Source organism: Lactuca virosa, chromosome 7, assembly GCF_052849685.1.
Source record: "Lactuca virosa cultivar CGN04683 chromosome 7, Lactuca_virosa_CGN04683_v6, whole genome shotgun sequence".
Taxonomy (NCBI): Eukaryota; Viridiplantae; Streptophyta; class Magnoliopsida; order Asterales; family Asteraceae; genus Lactuca; species Lactuca virosa.
This window is the reverse complement of record NC_136432.1, coordinates 61,843,501-61,862,397: the sequence shown is the minus strand read 5'-3', so window position 1 is coordinate 61,862,397 and position 18,897 is coordinate 61,843,501. Positions and strand designations below refer to the sequence as shown.

Below are 18,897 nucleotides of genomic sequence, written 5' to 3'. Positions count from 1 at the left end.
CAATTACACTGGAAGAACCAAAAATCAATTCTACGTATAAGATTTGAGGAGCCTAAAAAGCCTAAGAACATATTATATAATTATGATTTTAACCATGACATTAAATATTATATTTAATCTCATTTAGTCGACTGCGTTTCCAAAAGAGGTTCAGTTTTAAGAAATCTATCCTAAATTTATTTTGGGGATAATGTGTAACATATGTTCTCCTATTTCCCTATATGTGTTAATTCTTTATGATTTTATGGAATTTCGAGTTTCACGACATGCCTTTGGGGTAGTCATGGCGTGATTATTTAAATGAAATTCACAACGTGACATCTGATGTTCACAACGTGACTTAGCTGATGAGTGAAGCCCTAATTCTTGGCCTTTGTGCCCTATTTAAAGGTTTTAACCCCTAGGGTTTGCCTCATTTGACAGCATCCATTCTCTCAAAACATCCCTTTCCCTAACCCAATTTTCCTTTGGTTCTTTGAGATCTTATTTTGTGTTTTCGCTGTGATATTGAAGAAGGTGGTGATCTTTGGTGCAAGAAGAGGTGGTTTCCCAGCCACGCTTCTCCATCCATTTTATCTTTTAGTCCCTATAGAGGTATAAGTTATCCACCTTTGTGCTTATTCTCTTTGGATTTAAGATATAAATGAATCTATTGTAATTTTGGTCCCAAAACCTTTGTGTTCTTGGAGTTCTGTGAATTCTAGAACCTCTTGGTGCATTATTTAGCTTTTAGACCCTTGTTGCTTAATAGAAAGAGCTTGCATGGGCATGAATTGAGTCAATGCACTTGGGATAACCTCTTAGTAGATTTTAGAATTAGGTTTGCAGATCTTGGCTTATTTAGATGACTAAATGGATAAAGTTGGAAATTTTATCCATTAAGTCCCCTGAGAGAATCGGATTTGAGGTTTCAGACTCTTAAGCTTAAGGATTAAGGACTAGGTGAGTTAGGCTATTAAGCCGAGTTGCGCAGAACGATGACTAGGGTTTCACGACATGATTTTGGGTCTATCACGACTATTTTGTCATCCAGTGAATAACGGTTTGACCATTCGCTGGTTACGACCTGATTTTTTACCGTTGACTTTCATTTATAGTTGACTTTTCTTGACCGTTCACTTTTGTTGATTGTTGACCTTTTTTTTACCAGGTTGTCTTTTGGTCCTTAGGGTTTTGAGTCATATACTGAGGATTAACCTCTGATAGGTTAGGAGGTTTATATAGCTATTTTGATGAGTCTTTGAGTGGTTATCTTCCAGGTTGTGTCTAAGGTAATTTATCTCACTATTATTTATATTGTAGTATATATCATGTATGTTATGATGTGTTGTTGTTGTAGTATGTGGTTGGACATGTAGACTAGTTAGACAGTTCCCTGTTGATGTGGTTTTTTTGTTGAAGGCCAAGATACTTGAGGAGGACCAGATTTATTTTGAAGGCCAGGGGGACCAACTTTATTATGAAGGCCAAAGAAGTAGACCAAAGTTATGTTGAATGCCGGAGCAGACCAGGATTGTGTTAAAGGCTAATATTTGTATGTTTGCATGTATTATGTGTTATATAGTATATTTGGGAACCCATTAAGCTTTGGCTTACAGTTGTGGTTTAAATGTTTTAGGTGCTTCATATGATCGTGAAAAGACGAAGGCATGACTGTACACATTCATCAACAACTTTCATGTTTAAGATTCAATGTTGTTTTATGATACTTTGATTTTTTGGGATCATGACATATGCAACAAATGGTTTTTATTAATGTTTGGTTTTAGGAAATTGGATTTTTATCTTATTAAAAAATTGAAAATTTTATTGTGAAAACAGTGGTGTTGCCAGTTGGTTCAGGTTCGGGTACTAGCTGCAAGGAGAGGTCAGTTTCAAGTAATGCAGAGATTCGCGAGCTCATTGTCGTTGAGGTATCTGCGACAGTTATTGAGTTGATTCTAGAGCTTCTCGGGTCTATCATGACCGAGCTGATAAACATATTCGATGAGTGTTATGCCTCTGTTGTTGATGTGGGCGTCGCTACAGCCACTGTTGCTGGACCCGATTATTTCTATGAGATGAATCTTTGATATGGAGGGATGTTTTTATACGTGTTCTTGTCCGGATAAGTTGAAGTTCATGTATGAGCTGAATCTTCTTCATTTTGGAGTGAAGTACTGGTGGAACTTGGCCACTAAGGACCTTTCCCTTGCAGAGCGGAACATGATGACCTGGGAGCAGTTCCCAAATATGTTTAGGGATAAGTATATCTTGTTAGTGGAGAAGGAAGGGCTAGATCATGAGTATTTCTTGCTCAAGCAGATGATGGAGTTAGTGACTAAGATCACCAAAATGTTTACTAAGAGGGACCTATTTTGCTCAGAGTGTGCAGCCTCGGAGCAGATGCAGATGACATGATACTTAAGTATGCTCAATATTAAGATTAGGGATGTCATGCCGAACAACAAGTACCAAACCTTAGCAGAGTTGCAGTCGCGTTCCAAGAGGAGATATATAGAGTTAGAAATCCAGAGGAAAGAGAAGAGATAGACCTCGGTTCAGACACAACCTGCAACTAAGCGGTTCAAGGCTACCGATTCTTGACTTGGAGGTCAGAGAGGTCATACTTGCAACAAGTGCAGGAAGATTTATGAGGGTCCCTATCAGGGAGGGACCGGATGAAATAGATATGGCAAGGAGGGGGAATATGTTGGCGATTGTCCGCAAAGTATGTGAGTTTAATTTAACTGCAAGCAGATGGGCCATATGGAGGAATATTTTTCACTACTTGCATCCAGACCAGTGCAGGCTCCAGCTCTAACGAAATAGCAAATCACTGAAAACCGCTAGGAGAGAACTGAGGCTCTGAAGGCCATGGGTCGGGCCTATCATTTGATAGCAGAGGAGGCCAGGGCAATGCCTGGTGTTGTTATTGGTATGCACCTATTTACTTTTATGTTGGATATTACTTATTGTGTGCTTATGTTTATGTTCCTACCTAGGTTCGTTTTTAGTAAACTCATTGCGTACTTTAGTGATGTCAAACTCGGGGGAAATTCTGTCATTTGTATCATCTTTGTTTAGTAGAGGTTTTCTTGTTGCTCTTGAAGCATCAAATTGTCCATATAGACGACAAACGTACGGTTTCTGCTTCGAGTGTTTATCGTGGCTGCATGTTTAAGGTTTTTGGTGTGGAGTTTCCTATTGACCTTGTTCCCATTCCAATGAGTGATGTTTTTGTGATCGAGGGTATGTATTGGTTGAGCCGGTCTAGGGCTCTAATTGATTGTGAGTGATAGTTAGTGGTGTTTCATAGCCCAAGTGGGAGAGATCTAACTATCTAAAGTGAGGGAAACAGAGTTGGTTACACTTTATTGCAACACCTGTCAAAATTAGGTCAAAGATAATTCCCACAAATATAACAAACACACATTATAATCAGTTTACTTTAATATTTAATGATATTTTCATTCAACACTACAAGTCTACACGATTCCAAAAATATATAGAACATCTAAATCTGACTTCACATGAAGAAGTTATGATAAATTCTATCACTATAGCCTTTGTAGCAAGAAGAAATTAAAATAGGCTTAGAACTAGCTAGTGGAGTCTAAACGAAAGTTGTAGTACTCGAAAATACCTACGTGTGGATATAAAGAACGTCAAAAACGGAGCTCGTATGCAAAATTTATGACCTTCCAAAGACACAGATGTCTGAGAGCATGACACGTGTCAGAAACCCTAATCTGACTGAACTCACGATGTGAGCAAGGTTTCTCACGACGTGAGGAGTCAACAGACACTAATAGGAGCTAGAAAACACGCGTTAAGGCTATGGGACGACTCATGGAAGTTCACGACGTGAACCTATCATGTTCACGACGTGAATGGGCCCAGAACAGCCTATAAATAGCGATCAAAGCTTATTCAATCCTTAAGCCTTCTCCTATCATTCTCTCTCATTTTCGAAGGCCGTTTCCCTTCTCAAGCCTCACAACGACGAGCCTCCGACCGTTTAGATTCTATAGATCACGCTACTAGGGTGAGTTTCACGACCCCACTTTTAAATGTTTTCGGGGGAAAACGCATGCTAAATATTGTATTTAAGTTAATATTATGTCTATATGATAGTATATTTGTATCAACATAGATAGTTATATTAACCGGGATATAGTTGTTTTGAATATGATATTTTGAAAACATACAACTATCATAAATTTGTTAGCATAATATTATACTAATGTAGACTCTGAGTTATACTTGGGAGTTCTATATATATGTTATGTACGATATAGTTCCGGAGTTATACTCGGAATTTCTATATACTAATTACTAAGTATGTTGCTATTGTTGGATTTATGTCAAGATAAAACCTGTTATGTTATTAATATAACCCTGAAGGTAAATTCAGGAGTTCTATATATACTTGTTAAGTATGTTGCTATTGTTGGTTTTATGTCAAGATAAAACCTGGTTTTAACTCAAATTATAGTTGTCGTATTGCCTAAGTATTATAAATATTAGGAGTAATGCTTAAAGCATAGTCTAATAACTTAGGGTTATAGACGCGGATATGCTTTTACTAATAGAACTAACGAAACTCGACAAGTCTACATGAGCTACCTTATTCATCAACTAAGATTGGAAATCTTAGGGAAAATCCTCTGACCTGTAACCGCTAATCCCGTGCGAGCGAGGAAGTCATGTACGAATAAGATATAGGTTGACAACCCCACCCGTGGTTGTTAGCTACAACCAATATTTTGCGGGTGATGAACTTGCCTAATTTACTACCTTCCGACGTCGATGAAGCGTGCGGAAACTACTACAAGGTGTGATCCTTGTAACAATAATCAGAGGTTTGAAACTAAGTCATACCGCCGTGGTTACGGACTCATGGTAGCAAATTGTTAGAAGCATTATACTTTGTCGTTATACAAGTATTAATTTTAAGTATAAGTTTCCCAAACACTTATACTCTAAGTACAAGAAACTGGTAGGTATACTACTTGTATATTAAGTAGACAACTATAACTAGCCTACATACTCGTATAGAATGGAAATAAAATTTATACGTAGCCATTTTTACTCGTATAGAATTGAAATAAGATTTATACGTAGCAACCTTTGTTTGTATGGAATTACGAACACTTATATGCATAATATATGAAACTTATCGGTATACTACTAAGTAAACCATTATACCTAGGATCTATATATACTATATAGAAACAAGTACGAGTCAGAATAATATTTTCAAACTAGGTTCTATACTTTTTGAACTCGGAAAGAGTACTATTTTTACTCAGAGTCAAAACCTGTGAACTCACCCACTTTATGTTGACGTATTTTCAAAATGCATGTGTTTTCAGGAACTTGATAAGCTGGAATAATATAACTTTCTATTATCAATAAAGGTACGTAGTTTACAATAATTCTTTTGTATTGTTCAATATATATTTGATAACTATGATACAAGGAATGACGTTACATCGGCCGGTGTTTCCGCCGCCGGCTGGGGTGTAACATTTATGTTATGCTACGAGGGCTACGATATATCTACAACATGGTTGTTCGAGATATCTTGTTGATGTGGTTAACATTCGGGAAGAGAAGAAGATATTGGTTTCAAATGTGTCAATGGTTTACGAGTTTCCAGAGGTTTTTTATAGGATTTGCCTAGATTTCCTCCCGAGAGGTACGTAGAGTTCAGGATCGATTTGATCCCTGCTAAAACCCTAATTTCCAAGGCGTTGTATCGCCTTGAACCACCTGAGATGCAAGAGTTATCCTCACAGCTTCTAGAGCTGCTGGGCAAGGAGTTTATCTGACCAAGTAGTTCACCATTGAGAGCACCGATCCTTTTTTTCAATAAGAAGGATGGTTCGCATCGGATGTGCATAGACTACATGGAGCTGAACAAGATGACGGTGAAGAACCATTGTGACAAATGGGAAAACTCAATCACTGGACACCGTTTGAAATTAGCATACAAAAATAAATGTAATAGAGTATCAAATGTAATGATTCATTTATGAATAAATATGATTAAGTATACTTTTACATATAAGAGTAAATCGACTCATAGGATCAAATACCAAGAGATACGCTGTGACACCATGATCCAAAAGGCTGATCTACCGAAGGCAAGGAATAATAAGAGGAAGTTTGGAAGAGATTCCAAGGGAAGGGCTAGGCATCCATCGAAGAAGAAGCATGAAGCAGTGCAGGAATATGTAGTTACAACAACAACAACCGATACTACCACCCCGAGACAATATATAGGGGGTAGTCCATATTGCAATCAGTGCAATTATTATCACACCAGTGCTTGTTGGGTCTGCAATAACTGCGGCAAAAAGGCCATGTTGCCCAATGATGCAGGATCCCGACAGGCACACCAACACTTGTGATGAATCAAGGATCCGCAGCAGCATCCGGAAATAGATCTTGTTATGGATGTGGAGAGCTTAGGCATTACAAGAGAAGTTACCCAAAGTTGAGGGAGCAGGAGGGAAATGCCAGAGGAAGGGCATTTTGATATGATCGGATGTCGTCCAAGATCCGACAATGGTTACCAGTACGTTCCTAATTAACGACTTATATGCAGGCATACGTTTTGATTCTGGTGCCAATAGAAGCTATATTACCCCTGATTTTTGGAAATTACCAAATCATCCATATGGTAAACTTAGGGAAACGTATATAGTAGAAATGGCTAATGGTCAAATTGTTAGCACCCAAGAAGTATTAGAGAATTGGACTTTAACATTAAATAATCACACATTTCTCGTCAACTTCATGCCTATGGTCATTGGAAGCTTCGACGTCATAATAGGCATGGATTAGTTATCCCCTCATCACGCCGAGATTTTATGTTTTAAGAAAGCAGTGTGTCTTTATTTACCTAGTAGAGAATCCTTAATCATCTACGGAGACAAGCCTAGTAAGAACCTTAGGATCATTTCATGTAGGAAGGCCATGAAATACATGCAGAAGAAGTATTACGCCTTTCTATCCCACGTTGTCGATAAGAGATACAAGAAGAAAGAGAGCAAGGAGGTACCTCAGGTGTGTGACTACCCTGATGTATTCCCCGAGGATCTAGCCGGATTACCACCAACACGTCAAGTCGAATTTCGGATCGATTTAATTCTAGGATTATCCCCATTAGCAATGTCCCCTTATAGACTGGCGCCGTCAAAGATGCAAGATTACTCTAGCCAACTACAAGAACTTCTTCACAAAGGCTTCATCAGACCAAGCTTTTCGCCTTGGGGAACGCTAATATTGTTTGTCAAGAAGAAGGTTGGATCTTTTTGGATGTGCATCGACTATTGTGAGTTGAATAAATTGACCATCAAGAATCAATATCCACTTCCCCAAATCGATGATTGTTTCAATCAACTACAAGGATCTTGTTATTTCTCTAAAATCGACCTAAGATCGGGATATCACCAACTCCGAGTCATGGAAGAAGACATCCCAAAGACTATGTTGAGAACACGTTATGGACATTATGATTTCTTCGTCAAGGCATTTGGATTTACCAACGCCCCAGTTTTTTTCATGGATATCATGAACTGTGTATGCAAACCCTAATTGGACAAATTCGTGATCGTATTTATCAAGGATATTCTGATATACTCTCCAACCAAGGAAGAGCATGGGAAACATCTGCGAATGATCCTAGAATTGCTAAGGAAAGAAAATTTGTATGCCAAGTTCTATAAATATGAATTTTGGATTAGAGAAGTAAACTTTTTAGGACATGTGGTTAATAGTAAAGGAATACATGTTGATCCTTCCAAGATTGAAGCAGTAAAGAATTGGGAAGCACCTAAGACACCAACTAAAATGCGTCAATTCCTAGGTCTTGCTGGCTATTATTAGAGATACATAGAAAATTTATCCTAAATAGCCAAGCCTCTCACATCATTAACACAAAAGGAGATAAAATTTGTTTGGGGAGACAAAGAAGAAGCGGCTTTCCAAAAGCTGAAGGAAATGTTGTGTAATGCACTAATACTATCTCTTTCAGAAGGCACCGAAGACTTCATCGTGTATTGTGATGATTCGCATCAGGTATTGGGATTTGTATTGATTCAAAGAGATAAAGTTATAGCTTACGCCTCTTGACAACTCAAGGTGCATGAGAACAACTACACCACCCACAACCTAGAGTTGGGATTTGTAGTTTTCGCCTTAAAAAGGATCACAAGAGTCTTCAGCACATCTTCGATCAAACGGAGATCAACATGAGACAACGAAGATGGTTACAGTTTTTAAATGATTATGAATGTGAGATTCGTTATCACCTGCACTAGGCCAATGTAGTGGCTGACGCCTTAAGGAACAAGTCAAACCCTAAAGAGTTAGAGCACTCACCATGAGTATCCAGTCTAATCGACCACCCATATTCTGGATGCTCAAACGGTTGTTCTCATGGAAGAAAATATAAGTATGGAAGGTTTGCGAGGAATGACAAAGCAACTCGAAATTAAGGATAATGGAGCAAGGTATTTCATGGACCGAATTTGGGTTAGAAAAGTTAGTGATACTAGGAAGCTAGTCATAAATGAAGCTCATAATACAAGATATTTCATTCACCCCGGAGGAGACAAGATGTACTTAGAGTTGAAGAAGCTTCATTGGTGGCCAAACACAAAGGCTGAGATTGCTACATATGTAAGCAAGTGTCTGACTTGCTCTAAAGTCAAGGCCGAGAATCAAAATCCATCGGGATTGTTATAACAAGTAGAGATCCAAGCATGGAAGTGGGAACATATTGCGATGGACTTCGTAACAAAACTACCCAAGACATCTAGTGGCTATGAAATTATATGGGTAGTGGTCGACAGATTGACTGAGTTCGCCCACTTCCTACCAATAAAAGAGATAGATAAATGGATAAGATGACTAGGACGTACCTTCGAGAGATATTTAGGTTACATGGGGTGCCGTTATCCATTATCTCAGATTGAAATAGTAGATTCACCTCACAATTCTGGAGAATGGATGTAAACTTGTATATTGGACGCACATACATCGGATTATACAATAAAACTCAAATCTTTACCAAAAAACTCACCTCTTTTTTTCGTTTAATTTTTTTTAGCCACGTTTTTTTATCGAAAAAAAAACGGAATATATTGTTGTTCATGATTTTTCATCATCTTTCCATAGAGATCAATGTTTATATAGAAAAAACAACTTTCTTTAAAAAAAACCCATTTCGTTTTGTTGTTTTTTTTTTCAATATTTAAGTTTATTTTTATAAAAAAAACAATTATACAAAAAATCTCAATTTTTTGTCATCTATTAATAAACCTCATCAACGATTAAAAAAATCGATTAGTTCAGATTCACATTGTGAATCTAAACTGTAAATATTTTAATTTTAACATTCACAATATGAATCTGACTTACTATTATTCATATTGTGAATTTGTTCAGATTCATAATGTGAATATTCACAATGTGAATCTGAGCAGATTCACAATGTGTATCTGTACTAAAATTTCGTTATTATTATTATTATTATTATTATTATTATTATTATTATTATTATTATTTACATCAATATAAATCTATGTTTAAAGAGTACCAAAAAAAATATGAATTTTGATATATTTATTATATTTTTTCGAGAAAAATTAGGTCTTAACTTTTCATTGTAAAACTCAACAACATTTTTTTTGCTGTTGATCGCTTCAAATTCTGACGATTTCGATTGGTTCTTTGTTTCCTTGATTAATGATATATATATATATATATATATATATATATATATATATATATATATATATATATATATATATATATATATAGAGAGAGAGAGAGAGAGAAAAGTTCAATAGAGAACCATAATTATTGGTTCTTCAAGGAACCAAATCTTTTTTTCAATTTCTAGAGCTTATTCTTTATCGAAAAAAATCTAAAAATATCTAAATTCATATATTAACATTGTGAATGTGAAAAATATTTTTCGGATTCACCGTGTGAATCCGGATTCATTAGAAAATGGATAAAAAGTTATGAATTTTTGTATTTTTAGTTTTTTTTAATAAAAAATAAGTTTTAAAAGTTGAAAAAAAAAATTTGTTCCTTGATTCCTTGGTTAATTATGGTTCTCTATTGAACCTCACCCTATATATATATATATATATATATATATATATATATATATATATATATATATATATATATATATATATATATAGAGGTGGGTTCAATTGAGAAAATAAAAAAGGTTGAGAATGGGGGAATCATTCTCAGCCACTCATTTAATTAGCCTCTAAACATAAAGGACACGGTGGCAAACTTGTAAATATGATATAATAGCCTTCAATCACAAATACGTAAGTGTAGAGAATTAGATAACAGTTGAAATTCATTCGTTTTTTGCTCTTTCAATCCAACCTTCAATTCTGCTTGAATACGAACATATCTTCAACATCTACGATTAATTATACTCCCAACATCATTAGAACAACATCATCGATAATCAACAAAAAATTCAATCCGTATCATTCTTTCAACATCGTTCATCAAATAAAACATCGAAATTAAGGTTAGAAAAAGATCAAATCATTTTTTGTTTGAAAATTTTCATATATTTCTCTACCAATCTACTATTTTGTAAGATTTAAATAGTCAAAGTATCATATTTATCACATTTTAAAAAAAAGTTAACTTGTATGCACTCCAACTGTTTGATGAAATGCATAAACTAAATTACCACGTTATATTCACATATGAATATGTTTTCTCACCTGAATCAATATGTGATTATTAAAACACAAAACAAATATGCAAGTCTGTATGTTATTCATATGTGAATAACATATAAAAATTATATATATTTCTGAAAACACCTTGTAATATTCATATATGAATATACTGTGCAATATTCACATATGAATATACCAACTATTATTCATAAGTGAATATACGATCTAATATTCACAAGTGAATATACTATGTACTATTCTCATGTGATATACCATGTAATACTATATAATATTCACATATGAAAATATCATCTAATATTCATAAGTGAATATACCATCTAACATTCACAAGTGAATATACTATGTAATATTCACAAGTGAATGCATCGTCTAATATTTAAATATGAATATACTATGTTTAGTATATGCTATATTCATATATGAATGATACTTAAATTGTAAAAAAAATTAATCATAGTTTTTATTCATAAGTGACTAACGAATGTACTGTTTTAAAAATCTGATTCATTTTTATTCACTTATGAATAACGATAGCTGAAAATATAAAAAAAATAAATTTTTTATTTTATCTTAAAACTATATCAATATGGATGTTTATTTGTAGAGAATAAAAAATCATGAATTTTGATATATTTAAAATCATTTTTCGATAAAAATAGCTTTTTAAAAATTAAAAAAAAAAACGAAAAAAACTATGTTTTGTATATATTAAGGTAATGCTTAGCATAGTTTAAGGAAACATGTTTTGTTGGAAAACACATGTGCATTCCTTTCCCATTTCCGCCGGTAGGTTGGAGGCTTTTGCGGCAAAAATAAATGATTGGCTGAGAATGATTCCCCCATTCTCAACTTTTTTTTTTCTCAATTGAACTCTCTCTCTCTCTCTCTCTCTCTCTCTCTCTCTCTCTCTCTCTCTCTCTCTCTCTCTCTCTCTCTCTCTCTCTATATATATATATATATATATATATATATATATATATATATATATATATATATATATATATATATATATATATATATATATATATATATATATATATATATATATATATATATATTTGGAGGCTCATATTTACTTTTGGCACAAGCTTCAAAATCAACAACCCGGTAATTGAGTCAAGTCTCACCTGCCCGTTTCTATCAGGTAAGAGCTATGGAAATTGTCGAACACCAACGATCAAAGGAACATGCCTAAAGTTTCAACCCGAGGAGTTCGTTATAGGTCATAGGATTTTAGTCGCCAATTGTCAGGCTCCCACATAATTGGGGAGAGCCCAAACACCAAAGGATCTGGTATACGCATGCATTATTACGTAATATCATCATGGAGAAGCAAGAAAATATACCACGAGGTGACACGACGTGGCAGTGTTATGTGTCTCTAAATGAGGTCGAGTGATGTTCTTACCAAGCTTTGCTTGTCAAACAGTGGTGCATATATATATCGATCTAGGCATGAGAAATGTTTTCCACTAATTGCATGCATTCCAGATTCCGAGATGCACATGAAATGTGCCTGATTCATGCCGTCTTAATTATATCAACTTAACATTTTATAAAATTTGCCACCATGGGATTTTTATCAATGTTGGAACGAATTTTTTTTCTAACGACGGGCTATTTTATGGAAAAAAAATTGAGAATTAGCACAACATGAGTAAAATAAGGATCATTTCCTAAAAATTACGTAGGAATCCACAATGCATTTAAACTTATAAGAGTTTAATGGATTGACAGATCATCGTTTTACTTACTATACAACTCTACATTAACCAATGACATCCCACAATCATAGAGTTTAATCCATTAAATGTCAATTAAGCATGTCTTCTCATTCAACTGTCCTACTGAACTATGTATTGTGGATGCTCTAACTGACAATCTAGTTAAATTGTGTTGTAAATTTAGTCTAAGTCTTATGAAAACAAAACAAAATGAAAAATATATGAAAAAAGACCAGAGTTTTGACCTTTATTAATTTCCTTTACAACCCCAAGATCATGGCTATATATAGCCATGCATGGGTTGGAGCTTGATGTACAGCTTCATTCGTTTGAAAGTACATTTAGAGGGAAATGGTAGACTCTCTCACCGTATATTGAGTATTAATTATCCAGATGTAGAATTGCTTGGATTAAGATTACAACGTGTAGTTCTTCATTTCTTCACTTTTCAGTAATTTTTTAATTTTTGATCCATATGCAGGCCACAGCCACTACTGATATAGTAATTGGACCTTGGGGAGGTGAAGGTGGCGATACTCCCTGGATATTCAAACCAGAGGGTAGGATTGTCGATATATCCATCCGAAGTGGAGAAGCAGTAGATTCTATTAGCTTCAACTACACGGATAAAGAGGGTCTTGAAGACAATTCTGAAATATATGGTGGCGATGGTGGCTTACTTCATGCGGTGAGCTTTAATAACATTTGTTACGTATACATATGTAGAAGTTATATTCTTATTTTATCATATAGCATTCAGTTATGATATATTTGGATATTCAGTTTGCCTTGTCTGAGGGTGAAAACATCATTGGGATTAGTGGAACTATCGGAAAAGTTTCAAACAACACAGTGATTACATCATTGTCTTTCAAGACAGACATAGAATCCTATGGGCCATACGGCATGGAGGAGGGGGCAACTTTTTCTGTGCCGGTCATTAAAGGTAGAATTGTTGGATTCCATGGAAAACATGGGGCTTTGCTCGACTCTATTGGTGTCATTCTTAGTCCCGCAGAGTGAGACTGGCCGAGATAATTTGTGGCATGCAGCATGCATGCATGCTAGCTGTTTGAAGTGATACCATTCTCATAATAAAGAAGCTTGAGAGAAACATTGTGAAATAGTTGTGTTGTTCATAATTAGTGGTCCAGATCTGTCACTCGTACGTAGGCTTTATGTTTTAAGATCCTAGCATGTATGCACAATAATTATGTGAGATTATAAATATAAGCACACATATATAGGAAGTTATAGTGACAATATGCTCACCGAATAATGTACTCCTTGATTAAAAGCTTAAAAATGATTTTTTTTTCTTTTTCTTGAGACGGCGACATACATTAATCTACTCCTAAAACTATTAATTAATTCTAGATATAACACTACAAGAAAACAAGACACTAGCGGCGACAAAAATCTTCGCTAAAACTTAACATTGTCACCGGTAAAAGTAATAGCGGCGACACGTCGCCACTAAAAAGTCGTCAGTACTGTCCCGTTGCTATTGCTCAAATATGTCGTTGCTAAAGGTAATTGTCGCCGCTAATAACAAAGTCGTCGGCAATACCCACTGTCGCTGGTAATACCTATATCACCGGTAATAGTATGTGTCGCCGGTAATATTATTTTTTTATTTTTATTTTTTAAATCGGCCTTTTTCAAGTACAAAAAAAACAATATTTAATGACATTAAATGTAGAAAACACGAAAACATTAAATGCAGAAAAAGAAATTACATAACGACATCCAAGTAAGTACCAAGGTGCAATAATTCATACAATAACTGAAATAAACAATAAAAGTGTTATAAACTTATGTCACAACAAGTCTAACGTACAAAACACAAACTAATGTGACGAACCATCATCTTCGCTCTCATCGTTTCCTCCTTCATCATCACTTGGTGGTTTCCCCGAATGAAAAAACGCATAAAGTTCCTCCTTACACGTCGGGTCCTTGAACATTACACGAAAATTTTTCAACTACATAATAAATAACAACATATATAAACTTATAAGTTAAGTATCAACATCTTGCTAGTTTTTAATAAAATATTCCGCTGTTCCAAAAAAATAATAAAAAAGGTAAAAAGAAATAAAAAGGGGCAAAAGACTCCTTTTAAGGATAAAAACTCAACAAAAACATAAATTGAGGACTTAAAAAACAAAATTAAAGACAAAACTCACAGATTACTCCAAACCACAATATTCGTGTAATTTACCCTATATAATATATTCTATATTCCTATTAGATATTATATGCAGTGCTGTCCGTATAGAAGTGCAGCAAGACAACGTGTCACCAACTCTACGCTTCGGTGGCGACTTCCATTAATGACAGATGTACATCTATTCTCTATGCTTGTCTTCTTCTTCATCCTTTCGATTACGTATGCATTTTTGCATATAACACAGGGTGCTCTTGCTCTTGTGGTTTTTGTTTTCTATTTTGATCGCCATTTCCTTCACATTCAACTGGAACCATCGCCACTAAGCATTGTCGGAGCTCATGGAAGGTAAATTCCTTCAATTTCTTCATATTCGTTTCCTTCTTCATCTACTTCTTTTTAAAATTTTGATTTCGGTGTAGAAGATGCATTGATTGCTTCTGTTTAATCTTCTGTAAAAGAGTAATAATCCGTCTGGAAACAACACTCAAACGTCTAACTGAGATTTAATTTCATATTTGAGTTTTAATGTCAGTTTTTCCAATAATAATGTATAATATGATGCTTTAGTTGCAAATATATCTCTAAAACTATCTCTCAGATTGCATGATCAAACTTGTCATTTTGTAATTTATTACAGCATACATTTTTGAGGACGCCAACAACAAATGGTTTTAATCGGTGATATTGATACAATCATACAATTGAACCAAGTCACTCAACCAATTATCGTAATTTTAATGACTCAAATGTGTCACAAAAAAGTTCAATTTCATTATCTAGGAATATATTTCACATCTTGCACATTAGGTGTGACGTCTCTGCTAATTTATTGTGCATTGTGTGTGAAATTTCAGATTTGTTACTTAAGAAATGTGTGCCATGTGACAAGAAGGATTTGAGCCCCATGAGGGAGGAAACTGCCAATAGGTTTAGACTCCAGGTATGGTTTAACATAAAAGAAGGGAAATTTATCTTATAATATTGATTAAACCCTAATCTAGCCTAAAATATTTAGACTTTATCGGAAATTTTGCTAAAAATATTGATTTTTGCTTCTTTTTTTTTCACATACGCGCGCGCGTTCGGCAGTCATTTACATTTGTTAAACCAAATTTATCTTATAATATTTTATTTTTTTTGTTTTTATCATACAATGTAAACAAATTATAAAAAAAAGGTATTTGACAATAGCTTTCAAATTCGTTTGTTTCCACGGCTCCGACCCTGAATTCTAGCGTTTCCTCACCCTCAAATTTCAATATTACCCTTGTTTTCCCGAATTCCTTATTTGACTTTATTTACCCTATTTTTCACTAGCTTTTTTCGTTTAACCTTAAACATTACACTAAACATATATATTACCGCGGGTTGGGGTCCTATGGGGTTTTTTACATCACTACATTTTACAAAAACAAAATTAGAATGAAAAAAAAAAAGTTAAAATACTCTTCATACTATATTATTTGTCCTATATTACATAGAATTCTTTTGTGTCCATGTTAGGCTGTTATACAAAAATAAGAAATTTGCTCCAATTAGGTCCCTATGATGGGCTATAGCATATTTAATAGTTAAGGTCCATTTTGGTCATTAGTTTTTTTGTACATCTAACTATCTAAGGTCCATCATAAAGAAAATGTTTTTTTGTTTGTTTTTAAGACCATTATATGCTATTTTTACAATTATTACTTATATATTTTTTTTTATTATTAGTTATTAAATTGTAGTATATTCTTATCCATAGTTTATTATTCGTTAATTATTTGAAATAAATCATGCTGAAATATTTAAATAAATTGCCGTAAGTGGGAGCAAATAAACTGTATTTTTTTATGTCTTTTTATCTCACTAATTGGCTAAAATAAATTATAATTAAATATTTAATCAATTGTCACGAGTGGACACAAATAAATGTATTAAACGTTTATTACTTTTTATTTTATATTATGTGATTTTTATAAAATTATTACTTACATTCGTTTATTATCAGTAATAATTAATTGATAGTATCCTATTTTCTATGTTTTATTTGTCGTATATAATATTCGTATTACAATCTAATAGAGATAACAAGTATAGGTCAACTATCATTAGTAAAGGGTTGAAATGTCTTTTATATCATTTTATTCTCTTGCAATTTGTAGATTTTTTTTGAATGGCGAATATAATCTATTTCTAAATTACTCTTTAATTCTATGTATGTCCACGAAAGGACTTGAACTCTCTACGACTCTACGTCTTCAAGAAGGAAGAACAACACCTAATACCGTTGGACTAGAAAATAAGTTTTAGAGATAACAGAACAACGAGTAACAAAACTGAAATGTTTTCCTCATATTTAAAGTTTCTATTAATGGATTGAAGTGTTTTTCACATCTAATATTCCTATTACAATTTACTAGATATAATAGAACAACGGGTCATGTATCGGAACTAAAAGATTTTGTTTAATGACCTAGCGTCAACAAAAAAAAACAACAAAACAAAAAACAAAAAAACAAAAACTAAATCTAAGAGGCAGTAGGGATAGTTAGTTGGAGTATTTCAACTTTTTCCCAATTAAATTGATAAAGTGGTTTCGTAAACACCCGTTAGAAATTCATTTTTATTCTTCGCAAATTACAAAATATATTTACTGGAAAGAACACGGACTACACAACTTCTTCGTTAGAAATTCATTTTTATTCTTCGCAAATTACAAAATAGATTTACTGGAAAGAACACGGACTACACAACTTCTTCAATAAGGTTATAATCTAAACTCTAGTAGACCACAGGTTCGATTATCTTTTTTTACTTTGCTTGATATATTTTACAAAAATCCAATATTGGTTATGATACATATATTAATATCGTTAAGCGAGAAAAATCATAACACCATCTACAAGATAATATGCAATAAAAAAGAAAAACATGAATGATGTCAAGTTGTTGATATGAGTTCTGAAAATGGAAATGAATCAATACTTGTGATTTAGGTGCCCAAATGGGAGTTGGTAAGTGATGATCATGGTGTAATGAAGTTGCGTAGGAAATGGAAAGTAAAAACTTTCCTTCAAGGATTGGAGTTTTTTAAGGTTGTTGCATACTTGGCTCAAGCAGAAGGTCTCTCTATCTCTCTTTGGGTTTTTTTTTTTTTGGTTTACTAATTGGATTATATTTATATGTGATTTTGACCGACTCTAATGTTTTGTCTAAATGCAGACCATCATCCAGATCTGCATCTCGTTGATTCTCTCAACATAACAATCGAGTTATGCACACATGCTTGTGGTAAGAATTGCTTCTTGTTTTAACAATTTTGTATTTCATTAATTTGTAATGGCTTCCAAATCCGTACAAATAACTTAGCTTGACCTCAATTCTTAAATTTTCTTTTTTAAAGAAGGGAAATAAACCCAAAAGAAAGGACATGACTTGGCATAACAAAACATAGCATTTAAACATGCATTTGACTTTGAGTGAGACTAGACTTAATATCAATATAAGACGAATTATTATTTTTTGTCCGACCCAAAAGGTGGGACAACATACACGAGTTGCGTTTTGTTTTGTAAATGCCTACTAACAAAACAGAAATGACACAAATGATGCTTATTTTAGGTGGACTCACGGAGAACGATTTCATACTTGCTGCAAAGATTGACAAATTACCTCTTCAACAGTTCCTTAGGCATATGTGAGTGTGTTGGTTTATAGCCTCTCAATCACTTGTATTTTTTGCAGAAAAATAAAGAAGGAAGATGAAGTAATTTTCGTGTGTATGTAGTGAATGGAGAGAGAACAAATTTCCAAAAGTTGTGACTGAGTTACAGTCACACGTTTCTTCATAGCTTTTTATAAACAAAAAACAAAGCATTTAATCTAGACAACTACTTAACTACTACTTGGTTTTGTTTCAACTACAATATTAAAGAAACATAAATGATAAAGATGACTTGATAGTCAAACTAGAGTAGGTGTTAATAATAAACAAATGGACAGACAAGGAGCACGCCTGCCTGCTGTGCCATCTGCTTCTTCTCATTTTTTTAATAAATATTATGGATTATAATAATATTTTCCCCTTTAATCCATAATTTTTATTTGCTTCACTTCCAATAAGTTACGCATTTCTTCAAACTTTTTGCTTGCCATGGATTTTGTGAGAATATATGCCTTCTATTCCTTGTTGCTCACGTGCATGACTTTTATGTCCCCATTCTCAACACATTCACGTATGAAATGAAACCTTGTGTCTATGTGTTTGCTTCTCCCATGA

General features: G+C 33.9%; 2 protein-coding genes across 2 annotated transcripts; both read left to right on the top strand.

Moving 5' to 3' along the window:
* Positions 1 to 12,730: 12,730 nt before the first annotated feature.
* Positions 12,731 to 13,789, top strand: LOC145123736 (protein GOS9-like). The gene is made up of 3 exons (XM_079058943.1): positions 12,731 to 12,817; positions 12,945 to 13,151; positions 13,247 to 13,789. Exons 1-3 carry the CDS (start codon positions 12,815 to 12,817, stop codon positions 13,484 to 13,486), a joined length of 450 nt encoding a protein of 149 aa, XP_078915069.1. The 5' UTR covers positions 12,731 to 12,814; the 3' UTR covers positions 13,487 to 13,789.
* Positions 13,790 to 14,753: 964 nt separating this feature from the next.
* On the top strand, positions 14,754 to 18,400 carry LOC145125785 (pterin-4-alpha-carbinolamine dehydratase 2, mitochondrial-like). Its single transcript, XM_079061198.1, has 5 exons — positions 14,754 to 14,981; positions 15,491 to 15,576; positions 17,615 to 17,741; positions 17,841 to 17,909; positions 18,240 to 18,400. The coding sequence occupies exons 1-5, from the start codon at positions 14,975 to 14,977 to the stop codon at positions 18,317 to 18,319; spliced, it is 369 nt and encodes a 122-aa protein (XP_078917324.1). The 5' UTR covers positions 14,754 to 14,974; the 3' UTR covers positions 18,320 to 18,400.
* The last annotated feature ends 497 nt before the right edge of the window (positions 18,401 to 18,897 follow it).

What these genes read in the sequence shown, in the direction of transcription:
- LOC145123736 (XM_079058943.1), top strand. An exon ending in ATGGTGGCTTACTTCATGCG is followed by an intron (nt 13,152 to 13,246) that starts GTGAGCTTTAAT and finishes TTGGATATTCAG; the next exon opens with TTTGCCTTGTCTGAGGGTGA.
- LOC145125785 (XM_079061198.1), top strand. An exon ending in CCAATAGGTTTAGACTCCAG is followed by an intron (nt 15,577 to 17,614) that starts GTATGGTTTAAC and finishes CTTGTGATTTAG; the next exon opens with GTGCCCAAATGGGAGTTGGT. An exon ending in GTTATGCACACATGCTTGTG is followed by an intron (nt 17,910 to 18,239) that starts GTAAGAATTGCT and finishes TGCTTATTTTAG; the next exon opens with GTGGACTCACGGAGAACGAT.